The sequence below is a fragment of the Bactrocera neohumeralis genome, chromosome 2, assembly GCF_024586455.1.
Source record: "Bactrocera neohumeralis isolate Rockhampton chromosome 2, APGP_CSIRO_Bneo_wtdbg2-racon-allhic-juicebox.fasta_v2, whole genome shotgun sequence".
Lineage (NCBI taxonomy): Eukaryota > Metazoa > Arthropoda > Insecta > Diptera > Tephritidae > Bactrocera > Bactrocera neohumeralis.
In genome coordinates, this window is record NC_065919.1 from 71,880,019 (window position 1) to 71,892,750 (window position 12,732).

Consider the following 12,732-nt stretch of genomic DNA (forward strand, 5'->3'; position numbering starts at 1 on the left):
TTGACTATATACTCAAGAAGTACAATACGAAAGTAAAAAGCATTTATCTTTTGATTCAAGCTTTTTTTATGGGCAATATTATATAACCTCTGATGCACTTAATCAATCCTAATATAACTGTGTTCAGTGACAGTGGTATGCGATTGTTTGGCGATTAAATGCTCATACCGCAATATGTTGATGCAATGAGAACTGTCGAGATTTAGCGGATTTTGTAGCACATTATCAGCTTGAAAATGTATCAGCTCATGCGCATGTCTATACGACGTGTCCGGTACATCGGTGAACTGGCAGAGCATTAAGCGTTTGTCAGATCATTGCACCAATTTGAAGCTATTGCACAAAGTGCCTAACGAGAACTGCGTGGCTTTACATTCACCATCAAAGGAAATTAAACTAGAAACCAACAGGTAATTGATAACTGAAAACAGTATGATATTGATAGAACTATGTACGAAAACTGAAAACTAAACTCTATGCAGTACTTAATGCTTAATACAGAAGACATACAAAAATAAATAAAGTATTTTAAGAAAGATTTGCAGAAATTCAAGCAGCAATAAGCACCTGGCGCAAGCACCATTATCTTCGTCATAAACGTGTATCAATTAATATGAGTGTACAAGTCAAGTGCCACTTACAGTGTTGGCCGAAAGTATTCGTCTGATTGCTTTTACATATATGGCAGAAGATATATGTGTGTACGCATGTATATTATTCAGAATTGCTTAGCAACTATTGCATTTGGGTGGACTGGGTGGATGACAATCCAACAGAAATTTGTAAGTTCCAGTCTCAGCTAATATCAAAGAAATTGTTGGAATACTCTCACATAATTTATCCATAGTTTTGTATTATTATATTATTTTACATTGCATTTTATCCCTACAATCCTACAATTCTGTTATATTTTGAAGCAAACAACTTTTGCGCACTCGTAGAACTCCCAAAAACAATTATATGGTATACTCCGGATATTTTAGCCGAAGTGTTCATTGTTGAAAGTGAATTGGTCATATTATAATCGGTCGACGCCACCATATTATCGCTTGTGAAACATATGTATGTGCGAGTCCCATATTACAGATTAGCTACTGTGATTACAATTTTTTGCAGTCAATATCATTTTAGGTGGACTGGTCAATGCTTCACCTGGGTGCCGTCGAACTTTTTTCCCTCAAATGAACTACATCCGATCAATGGGCATATCTCTGAACTGTTAACGCTAAAAAGGTAAAAAAAGTTTGAGTTAGAAACATCAAGACAATAGCCAATCCTTAAGTTGGTCGACGAAAAAGGTGAGGCTGGAACTTATAAAAAGTTTCTTATAAGTATTTCTAAGAATTCGTCCTCTTTCCTTTACCTCTGGTAAGTCAAATTACCTCGGTAACCCAAAATAAAGTTTTCCATATTCTATTAAGGTATTGAAGGTATTTTTAATGAAGAAGTAGTTAAGATACTTATTTCTTTACTAAAGACCAAACGCTGATTGCTAAAAAATTTTGTATCAGAAACTCATTTATTTATTTATGGCGAAGGTTATTAAAACTGTTTGAAAAATCGTTCGATTTTGAAACTCATATTATCCACCAAAAAAAGACAACATTTTAAGATTTTGTGCTTATTATAATTAAATAGTTTATTCTTAAATTTTGAATAATACGTAAAAATGCCATAATACCCAGACAACAGTTATTCTAAAAAATATACGTCACTTAGTTATGGCAACCTTTATCTTAACAAGTATGGATCAAATAATAAACTCGGTCTTAAAAGTCCTACTTTTCCCTATAAATCACAATTAAAATTTAAAAACTAAAATACTCTTGAAGAGAAACTCGAAACGTTATCGTCAACTATATGTATATTCGTAGTAGTTTGCTGCTCTGATAATTTTATCGAAAATGAACTCACGCACGCCCAGACCACAAATGAAGTCGAAATGATTCCAGCGTCGACGTGGAATCTTATAGACGGCCTGTAGGTTGCGCAAACGCATAAGCAGTCGCCAAATATCCTCCACGGACACGATGTAATCGTTCTCGGCGTAGAAAATTGTTACCGGCGCTGTGACTAGCTCCAACTTGTAGTCGGGCGGTTCTAATTGATTGTACATCAACCAATTTTTCTCCGGACCATAGTCGTATTGGCGGAACTTCGTCGAGACGTAACCCTGAAAGTAATGCATAATTTGCTTGAAGGAGCCACCCACTGGAAAGTTGGCCATTATATCCGGTAGCAAAGTCTGTAAATATACGGGAAAATTCTATAAAAACTATATACAAGTATAATAGAATTGCAAGTACCACCTTGTTTAGATGTTGTGTGTCGTAGCCCACAGCTGGCCAAAGGCGGCTGACACAAACCATCGGTCGTTCGTTCTCAAAACAAAGCGACGAGAGGAACTTTTTCACAAACTTGTTTGTCGACACCATCTCCATGCCCTCCAACACCTTAGCCACATAGTTGCGTGTACCCAATATGGGACCGAAAATCTTGGCCAGCCCACCTTTAGTGTTGCTCACATACGCCACCGGCGCCAACAGATGTGCTGTCTTGAAGACGCCATTGTATTGCGGCAACATTGAGTTCAGCACCAGAAACACGGTGCCACCCTGTGAGATGCCCACAAAATGCATTTTCGCCTCGCCCGTGCATTGCATGATGTAGTCCACCATAGCGGGCATATCGTAAATGCTCATCTCATGCCAGCTGAAGTTCCAGAACTCACGCTCCGTGGCATTGTACCACACGTTGCGACGCGTGTAGATGTTGCCGCGATTGTTGCCCAACCAAATGTCGTAGCCTTGACGCCACAGCAGATATGGTAATGAGTTCTCCCGGCCGTTCAGTAGCCAAGCGTCCGAGGAGGCGTAAATTCCGGCTAACAAGAAAACGACCGGACGTCGCGAATATATGCCGCAAGCACTAGCGCCTGTTGTCGACGTCGTATTATATTGCGGTATGCGATGCAATGTCAACGCATAGCCGTCCTTGGTCAGCACGTGATGCTTTTCCACCGGATAACCGTCGCGACGAATGCGTTGCACCTGCAAGTGCAAGTGCGTATTCATGGAAGGAAGAAAGTAATAAAAGACGATTATTTTATTATGATGTCTACTGGTGTTCTTTGTGCTATTTTTTAGTGGCAGTCTGCAAAATAGTAAGTGCTGTGATTGAGTGACTCAAGTAGGTAAAATGACAATAATAGGCGCTATCGGCGTCGCGGTGACACTGCGTTGACATAAAAGTGACTTACGCAAATCACCTACCGTCTACCATCTACGATTTACGATTTACGAATACCTGTCTGCATGGCTCAATTGACGGCTTAGCTGGATTGCGAAGTTAAGTCGTGTCGTCTAAGTGCATGCGAGCACAAATTTATGCGCTCTTGACAGCCGTAAACGGCCTTCATTGCCATTTCATTGTTTTTGTTTGTTGTAATAATTGCAATATGCGCTAAATACATACATATATGTATACCACCAACGCTTTTCCAAAGGATGTGGATTATTTTTTTCATAAGCAAAGGGTATGATTTCGATAGAAATAACATTCAATGAACGCGATCTGGTTAAACAAATGTTGGATACCATGAATAGGTTAACTGATATACATATGTATGTGACAGATAAAAATTTGTGAGATCGTGCCTGATGTCCGAAGTCAGTGATATGTGTAGTCGGTTTCATTGAGATATGTGATAACTTGTCCGAAATGTTCTCTGTTAAGACATAATGGTTGAGAATGGAATGGAAGTTCAATTCAAACAAGTGTCTACAATCGTATAAAACCCATCAGACGTGTACTGCATAAAGGGGTATTTGAGTTGGTGGGAGCCTGGATTTTGAACCCTGCTTATTCTTAGACTCCAAAACCATGTTCGAAAAAGGTGAAAAGAAAAAGGCGCGACTGAGCTCTATTTCGAAGCAAATGTTCAATCGTTCTTCAAAATTTAAAGTTATGCTTAAATCTCATGACATGTTCTCTAACTCTTATTTGGGATTTTATGCGAAATTAGGATTAAAAGATCGAGGTTTATATCAAGTGAATGAAAAATTGGATTAAGCACAATTTGAATTGAAATAAATGGTTTTACTTTTCTTAGTCCCGATCGACTTTAGCTTAGGTTTGGTTAAATGGTCGACCTTAAAAAGTGGATGTCACTTGGTTAGCTTATAATGCCGGTCCGTTGTGATACCTAGAACTCTCATAAAAATGTATTATAAATAACCACATAATTCAACAAAGCGCTTTGAGGCGATCACAAAGTTGTTGAGGCGGCCAATGTCAGTTTCGACTATGTCTACTGATTCATCGAAGGTAGGGCTGCCGTGATGCTTCAGTCTCAGTCTTGCAAAGGCTGGATAAAAGATGAGAAAGTTCCTGAATGTTTCCAGCTCACCTTCTTCCATACGATTTTGACAATTTGGTTCCGACTGGATTTTTAGCCTTACAGCATGAATGTTACGTCTAGTAAGAACTCCTACGATTACTACAAGATAAACTTTGCTAGGAGAAAACAGTTCAGTCGAGATGTTATATCTACTCTAGACCTGAAGATCGTATTAGAAGATTCCGAATGACTGTTACAATGTAGAAATACTCGAAGGTTGTCACTTCTTATTGAAAGCGGATCTCTATTAGCGAAAAATTCGTGCGATGCTGCTTGAAAGTTGTGATAGAACTCAGGTCCTGCGAAGTGTTTTTTTTTCTAAGACAACCGGATATTGTTTGTCCGCAGTGGACAGCCATTGGCAGTGTTCCTCAAAGCTACAGCAACAACTGTATCCAAATGTAAACTCCTTTATAAAACAATGATTAGAAATGTTATCGAAAACTTGGAGGATCGCTATATTCTGTGTGAAACCCTTGCTCATCTTTACATATGTATGTATGTTCTAGTATAACAAAATCGAATTTTGCTAAACAAAAGCTTTCCTTTTTTAAATGACACTAGCGGCTATTATTTCTCTGATAACCGTTTCCTTGTAAGGAAAACCGATAGTCCACTAACTATCTGAGCTTGTGCAGAATTGCAATTTCACGTTACTGCCTCCAAAATGGTATGCATAGATTCTAAAAAGCATAGTGGCTATATAATTTTAAGACAAAAATTTTCATACGAAAAATATGGTTTCTAATTTTGGTTTTAAAATCGTAAATTTTTATTGAAAAGTTATATAGCTCATGACATTATTTTTGGTGCGGTGATGGGTATGGTTTCCAAAATACGTGTCTATTTTTTCGTTTCATTTGCCTACTTTTGGCAAATGCAAATGCCGGCACGTGCGTCGAACACTCAGCGCGGCACACCGTCGCTCACATACGCGCAGAAACGCCGACATACATACATACATAGGTACTATATAGTCCAACAACAAAAATGGATGAATGACGATAAACTTGCGATTACAAAGTTTGTCATAAAGTGTGTACAAGCCATGGGTATTTTGCCAATGGCAACACGAAAAACAATAACATCCATTTATACGAGTACATACAGACACATATGCTTGCTAGATTTCGTACTTTCGTATGCATGTGAGTATGTTGTATCTAAGTGTGCGATACTTCAAATTATGCATTCCGCGCATGCGCACTTGCACTCGCCACACACGCTTTAAATACTCGTACATGCAGCAAGCACTCTGTGCGACCGACACTCCTGCGATGTGATCTGCCCTTGTCGCTGTTGAGTTGTGTCCTCTACCGAAGTGACTTAATAGACACAATAAATAAGTCCAAACTTTGAAATATTGACTTGTGCAATTTATCACATAATTGGGAGGCGATATGATATTTTGTAATTACTGATAACAAATATTTATATGTACGAGTATAGTCAGGTAAAGGTGCGAAAAAATCGATTAAGTGGACTATATTTTATATGAAGTATTACTACAGACGTACCAAAGGGGTCTTGAGATTTAATTTATTTCCAGGAAATTTTATAATACCCTCAAAACTTTATACTTGTGACTTTACTTCTCTATCTGGAACATTTGTAAAATAAGTACAGTAATGCTTATGGTAGCTAGGTTATGTGAGCTTGACCTTGACCACTGATTAGATAAAATATTGCAGGTGATAAGGAACTAAAGTCATGAAACAGCTAAATAGTGAACAAAAGGAAAGCCATTCCAAAGAACAATATGATCTCTATAGACTTCTTTATGTTGAAGTGTACGAAGTTTGATCTCTACAATGCCAGTTAGTACGTGTTTGGCAATTGCAAAAAGTGTGTCTGGCTATGACGAACAGAGGAAACTAAACTCATAAGAGATGGGCGTCTCAACTCATTTTGGTTAATGTTTTGGGTATGAAGCATGTCAGTACTAAATACCAAACGAATTTTTGCAAAAAAGACGTCAAGTGCCGACCATGAGGGCATCATACAGACCATGTCTCTTCTAAACTGTTCTAGAATCTAGCGAATGGTGCTCCAAAAATGAGCCGAAACCGAAAAAAATTGCTGAAAACAGTGAATGGCATCTCAGAAAAGGCTTATATCAAATGAATAGAAAGTTGAATTAAGCGCAATTTGTATTGAAATACGTGGAAATGGTTTTACTTTTGTCAGTCCGGATGAACTTTAGGTTAGGTTTGGTTAAGTGGTCGATCCTAAAAAGTGGATCTCCCTTGGATAGCTTGCAATGCCGGTCCGTTGTGGTACCAGAACTCTTGTGTTCATAAATACCGTCATAAATCGCCAAAGCTCTTTGAGCCGATCACAAATTTGTTGCGGAGGCCAATGTCAGTTTCGACTTTGTGTACTGGTTCGCCCAAGGTTTGTCTGTCGAGATGTTTCACCCTGAATTTTGCAAAGGCTGGATAATGAATGAAAGAGTTCCTTGCTTATGTCTAGTAAGAACTCCTACGATTGCTCCTAAATGAACTTTGCTAAGAGAAAAAAGTTCAGTCTATCTCTCATGTATTCTCTATGCCAGAAGATCGTCGACCAATGCCTGCTAAGCGCACGCTAGGTCCATACGCCCAGTGCTAAATCGCAAGATGACAACATAGATCCCGCTCATTCCCACACCGATGTGAGAAAGGTACCCTACTTTGATCAGATGGTATTTTCCTGAAATTAAGATCTTATGACAGTGAAAGATGGGTATCAGTCTTTCAAATTAGTTGGAATTAATTTCAGATATGTTGTTTTTATATCTGACAAGTTTTGCACTATTAGAAAGTTCTGATATGTTCTCTAAATCCTCTATGCGTTACTATTTCTACTTGAATAAAAAATTGTTAGTGTGATTTTCCGAATGATTATTATACTCGTATGGTGGAAACACAATAGGAGGTTGTCACATCCTATTGCGGGCGTATCGCTATTGAAGAAAAATTCGTGTGATGTTGTTTGGAAGTTGTGATAGAACTCAGGTCCTACAAAGTTTTAGTGCGGGCTTTTCGCACAACAGACGGGTCTAGGTAAACATAACTGACTTGTAAATTTTTCTGGCCAAGGGCTGCCACACTTCAAAATTATTTGGGTAATGTTCATTACCCATACAACAGTAACAGCCTTCAAAGCGTACAAAAAATGGCGTGAAAAATTATGAACCGTACCATATTAAATAAATTAAAAAGTAAGAACAGTTGCTTTTCAAAATAGTAGATTAAACAACAATCAAAAATATTTTAAGCTGACCGCAAAAATGTTTGGCCTCAATTAATAGGAAAACAACATGAAGTGTGTAGCAAGCCTTGTTAGCATAGTGGAGTGATTGGTCACAGCTTATTTAAATTTAATTGCGGTCAGTGGTTTTCGTTTAATTTCTCGCCCATTTCTATTTCACGAGTCATACCGCATCTGTAATGATGATGTCGCGCGTTTGACGGACGTTGATGAACGCGGCAACCATAAACGAGGATCCACGTAGCTGCGACTCCAACTGCCAGCAACACAGGCCACTTAACAGCAATAGCAACAACGATTCGATGATGTTGCAACCGATGATGGTGACAGCCATGACTCACGACGGCGCAGGATGCTATGAATGTTGGCGTTAAAGCCGTTAATGCCGTTGCTCGTCAAACGCGTTCGGGGAGTTGTTTCAAGCGAATGGACAAGATGATGCAGAATGACATACTGGCTTACGTCAACGTGTCGTGCGAAGCGATCTTATGGGCTGAGGCAGCCAACACACTTTGCCACACCGATCCACAGCTAAACGGCGTTGCAGCTGCAGCGGTAGCCTAGTGTGTCGGCGATGAGCGGCGAGGAAGTGCAAGCAGCAAGTTTCACAACAATTCTATCTCAATCACGCTTTATTGAAATAACACAAAACAACCGAATGCAGCAGCCAGACGGATTGAACCGAAAGCACGATAAGTGTTAAAGGTGCTGACTGTGCAGTTGAGGTCAAAAGTTAACACTAATGGGTACTTGATGTTTTGGTACGTCACTGCGGGTAGTACGCGTCTGGGACGAGTTATTATGTGTGCTACAAGTATGAGCCGTTATATTATTACTTTTCACTTTTCACGTTTATTGCTACTTATTGGCTTTCTTTTGCTTGTACAGCATTACTTTTTGTTTTTGTCTTGCTTTTGCTTTTGTTTTTGCACTTTCATTGGCGGTTTATAAGTGTTTTTTTCGCGCGCAGGAAAAGGTGAAACCTCCAAATCGGTAACATGTATGAATTCCGGGATCGCGCTGACGTAAAACTTTGGTAACGTCGCGTGGCTTCGACTTCGATTGTCGTCGTCGTGCGCGGACTGGTGTCTGTTGACTGACTGTTTCGCCGCCTCGATAGCGGTATCCGCGCAGCCTGCGGCTTCCACGCGCCCCAGCTGTTGTGAAGCGCTTCTCTCCGCCACAACTCCAACCGCAGCACCGTACAGGTATGTAGGTAAGTGTAGCGCTCACTGTGACGCTCATCGCGCTCATTACGTGTATTGCCTTACCACCACTCGCTTTAGCCCGCTGCCAACCGGCGCGGCCTCGCTGTAGTTACTTTTAATTCATAAACTCAATTATTTATTTTGTGTCTGCTTTCGCATTCATCGATTTGCAATGAGCGTGGCGCGATTCGAACGGCCAGCCGGCTGCGACTCAAGCACGTGAAGCGACGCTTCGATTTGTCCAACGTAATTCGCTCGCCACTGTCACTTGGCCATTACGAGCACCTACATAATTCAGCTCTCCGGCATGGTGCCGCTATTGACCACACTTACCCACTGACTACTCCTCCCTGAACCTGTTGTCTGGCGATTCGACTCGGTCTGTCATTGCGCGATTTGTTTAGGATGCGTTTGCCGCCCGTTGGCGGGGAGTCGGTAACTCGGTAATGCGGTTACGCGCTTCGACCGCCTTGGCGCATTAAGCTGTCTGTCCGTCTCTCTGCAATTGTGCGTTTGTTTATTTGCCGTCAGTTTACAAACACTTGTCAACGCGCAGCATTTAAGTAATTTAATTTCATCAATAGGCGTTTGTGTATTCGCCGCCCCTTACGTTATCAAGGCAAAATGCACTTTCTTTCCACATTTACATGCACTTAAGTGCTTACTTGTTCACTTACATATAATTGCTTGCACTGTTGCATGGCTGTATGCAACTTTCGTGAGTAATCGCGTGCGTTTCTTAAGTGGAACACTGTGTCATTGCAGTTCGCGTCCATCACTTCGAGCGTCGTTGTTTTCATCTCATTTCACGCATCTTCAAGATTTCTTGCAATGCGTAATTTAATCATAGCATAAGTCATAAGGCATAAACAGACTCAAGTATTTACATACATAGATTCACATTAGTTGGGGTCAGCAACCATAAAACGGAAGGCTATAACAAATCATTGATATTTCAAAAGGGCAAGATGAGATGGGGTTGATTTGGAAAAGTAGACAAAATGAGGTTGAAGTTTTGCGGTTTTGGTGAATACTAAAATTCTTTTTAAGGTTTTGTAGCCACTTGTGAAACACATTTTTTCAGACAAGCAGGTGGGCCCTTTACGTGTGGTGAGTAATTCATTAATCTTATTTAAGTTGGGTTCCTGCTTGTTGGGCCGAAAACTTGCTGTTCTTTGTGGAATTTTTTCTTGGAAAGTATAACAGGTAAAAGGATGAAATTTTTATACAGTTATTGGAAAAATTTTATTGAAGCATAACAACGTTTTTTTCTTATCCAAGTAAAGGGGATGAAGGGGGTATCGAACAATGTCGGCAGGTCGGCAGGGACTCGTCCTCATAGCGGAAGTCCTAGCGTCCGTAAATAAAATCTGAAATACAAACGAAAAATATGTTTTTAATCTGTACACTTCCGTGGTTTCCGTCTGTCATGTACGAAGGAAAAACTTAAAAAATGCAAAAATTGTGAGCTTTTGAAAAAAAAACTTTTGGCTCTCTTCATGTTACAAATTATTATTTTTTAAATGATAATTGAAGTTCTAGTACCACGAATGCACAAAATCCTGAAGAATATATGTAAAATCTTCCATAGCGTTTGCTCAATTTTTCCAGTCTGTAGGACTTCCAACAACTCGGAAAAAGTAGTTTTGAGAAAAAGGTTCAATAAGAGCCGATTTACACCGCTTCGCTGAGCAAACATTTGTGTTTCAAGACCAAATTTCTCTAAGAAGAAGCAATATCTATTTACTGATAATTTCTACTTTTAAGAAAAACATTTCTCTTACTCTAGAGGCACAATTTTCGACTTTTTTTTGGCGGCATTTGATATTTTTACAATCCATTTTTTTTTATATTTGGATAGTGCACAAACTTAGTTAAATTGTTTTTACATTGAGTTATGAGTAGTTTTGTGAGTAAACGGAAAAAAGGTTGTGTCCCCGTCGCCATGATTTTCAAAGTTTTGCTCAGCTGAAATATGAAGCAATAATGGATTCTTGTTTAGTATGAATGTTATCTCTAGAAGCTGCATAACTGAAAACAAGTTTCATAAAATGGTAGTGTACTCGCCCTTGTGCTCTACATTCTTTATACAGCAGAACTTCTAGGGATCAACTCTAACTTCACAATGACGGCAACCCTACTACTGCTTCCAGCATGTTCAATTGAATGCTCTAGAACCGTGGCTCACCAAATGGAGCATTGCCATCAACACCGAAAAGTCCGTACAATAGTATATAATCTCAAGCACAAAAATTGCCCTGAAGTGACTTTATATGGTCAGTTGTTACCAACAAAAACTTGCGCAAAATATTTGGAGCTTATAATTGATAAGAAGCACACTTGAAAAGATCACGTAAAAACAAAAAGAACACAGCAAAGATTAAAGTTGGTGTACTGGTTTCTTGAGCAAAGATCCCGCCTCAGTCTGAAGAATGAGTTGCTAATATATGAGATAATACTTAGGCCGATCTGGACGTATGTCATTCAAATCTGGAGCAGTGTAGCGAATTCAAATTTAAAAGTAATTCAAGCTTTTCAAAATAAAGTTCTGCGCATCATAGTGGGGCTCCTTTCTATGTGAAAAACGATGTCCTCCACCGGGATTTAAAGCTGTTCAATGCAAAGGAAATAATCGAAGAATTTAGGAGACGTTACCTATTGCGTTTGGAGCATCATGAAAATATAGTTGCGATTCAACTGCTGGACAATAGTTTACAACGTTGAAGAATGAAAAGATACCACTCCAGACCTCTCCTTTCGATTCAATTATTTTTTCAAATTTCTAGACTAGAATACCTCCTTAAAAGACATTATATGTACCAAATACAGGGGCGGATCCAGAGTAGAATTTTGGGAAGGGAACTATATAATTTTGTACTTGCAACTCCAAGTATTTTTCTTCAATGAGTGTCACTGATGATGGAAATACCGTGGATCCGCCCGTGACCAAATATGTGGACATTTTTGGGAAAAATGTCAGAAACATAATGAAACCTCTAAAGTCTAAATAAGATTTTTTCAGACGATCCACTACAATTGCAGAGAACTCTGTTTATTATCTAATACGATTTTCTGGGAAAGATTACTAGAGAAACTTAAAATATAATATATGACTTTTTCTTTTAACAGCTATCTTTCACATTCAATCATAAAGTTGTCACAATAAAAGGATAAAATAACTAAAAAAATAAAACTAAATTTTTATCATTGAAAAAATAAATTTTTTGTATCAAGTTTTTGATCCGTCCTAATGTATGATCGCACTTATACGAAAATATTTCTGACGTGAAATATCATATAATTTTTAAAGTTTAACGGAATTATGATTGTGTCACTTCTCGCACTCTCTCTGTCATCCTATTGCGGGCCGTAAAACCGCCATTGAACTATGTAAGTCAAATGTAACCGTGTTTGCACGCTTTCGGACGCAATCGATAAACACACACTCGTGTGCTTATGCATAAATATTCACATATGATGTACTTACCTGCACAAGCGCATACACATACGAGTACGAGTATTATTTACAATATGTCATGCAATAATTGTCGCTTTTTGCGTCTATAATTACGGCACTTTATTTCAGCCCTGATGTAAACCATATGCATTTGCATATCTGTGTATGTAAGCGGCTTTGTTCAGAGTAAATAAATTCATATTAGCTCATATACTAACTGCTAGTCATATGCTCGCATGTAAATATATTTATCGCAATTGTCTAATTGTGCTGTGATTCGGACGTGCGAGGGTTAAACTCTGTTAAACGTCTGTTTATTTGCATGGATTAATTGCCTCAATTGGGGGAAATTAACGCGGCTTTTTTCTGATTTTTCTGATTCCACTGGACGTGTATTTATATGTACCTTAGGTTTT

General features: G+C 38.9%; 1 protein-coding gene across 1 annotated transcript; it reads right to left on the minus strand.

Annotated features, from left to right (window-relative positions):
• Nucleotides 1-1,613: 1,613 nt before the first annotated feature.
• LOC126751536 (lipase 3) lies at nt 1,614-8,778 on the minus strand. Its single transcript, XM_050461886.1, has 3 exons — nt 7,821-8,778; nt 2,310-3,050; nt 1,614-2,245 (listed from the first exon to the last, which is right to left on the minus strand). Exons 1-3 carry the CDS (start codon nt 7,983-7,985, stop codon nt 1,853-1,855), a joined length of 1,299 nt encoding a protein of 432 aa, XP_050317843.1. The 5' UTR covers nt 7,986-8,778; the 3' UTR covers nt 1,614-1,852.
• Nucleotides 8,779-12,732: the final 3,954 nt, after the last annotated feature.

Excerpts from the sequence above, each read along its gene's own strand:
- LOC126751536 (XM_050461886.1), bottom strand. The coding sequence starts at position 7,985 with ATGGCTGTCACCATCATCGGTTGCAACATCATCGAATCGTTGTTGCTA. Across the intron at positions 3,051-7,820 it reads ACATCATCATTACAGATGCG|GTGCAACGCATTCGTCGCGA; the intron begins GTATGACTCGTG and ends TTGCACTTGCAG. Across the intron at positions 2,246-2,309 it reads ACACACAACATCTAAACAAG|ACTTTGCTACCGGATATAAT; the intron begins GTGGTACTTGCA and ends GTATATTTACAG.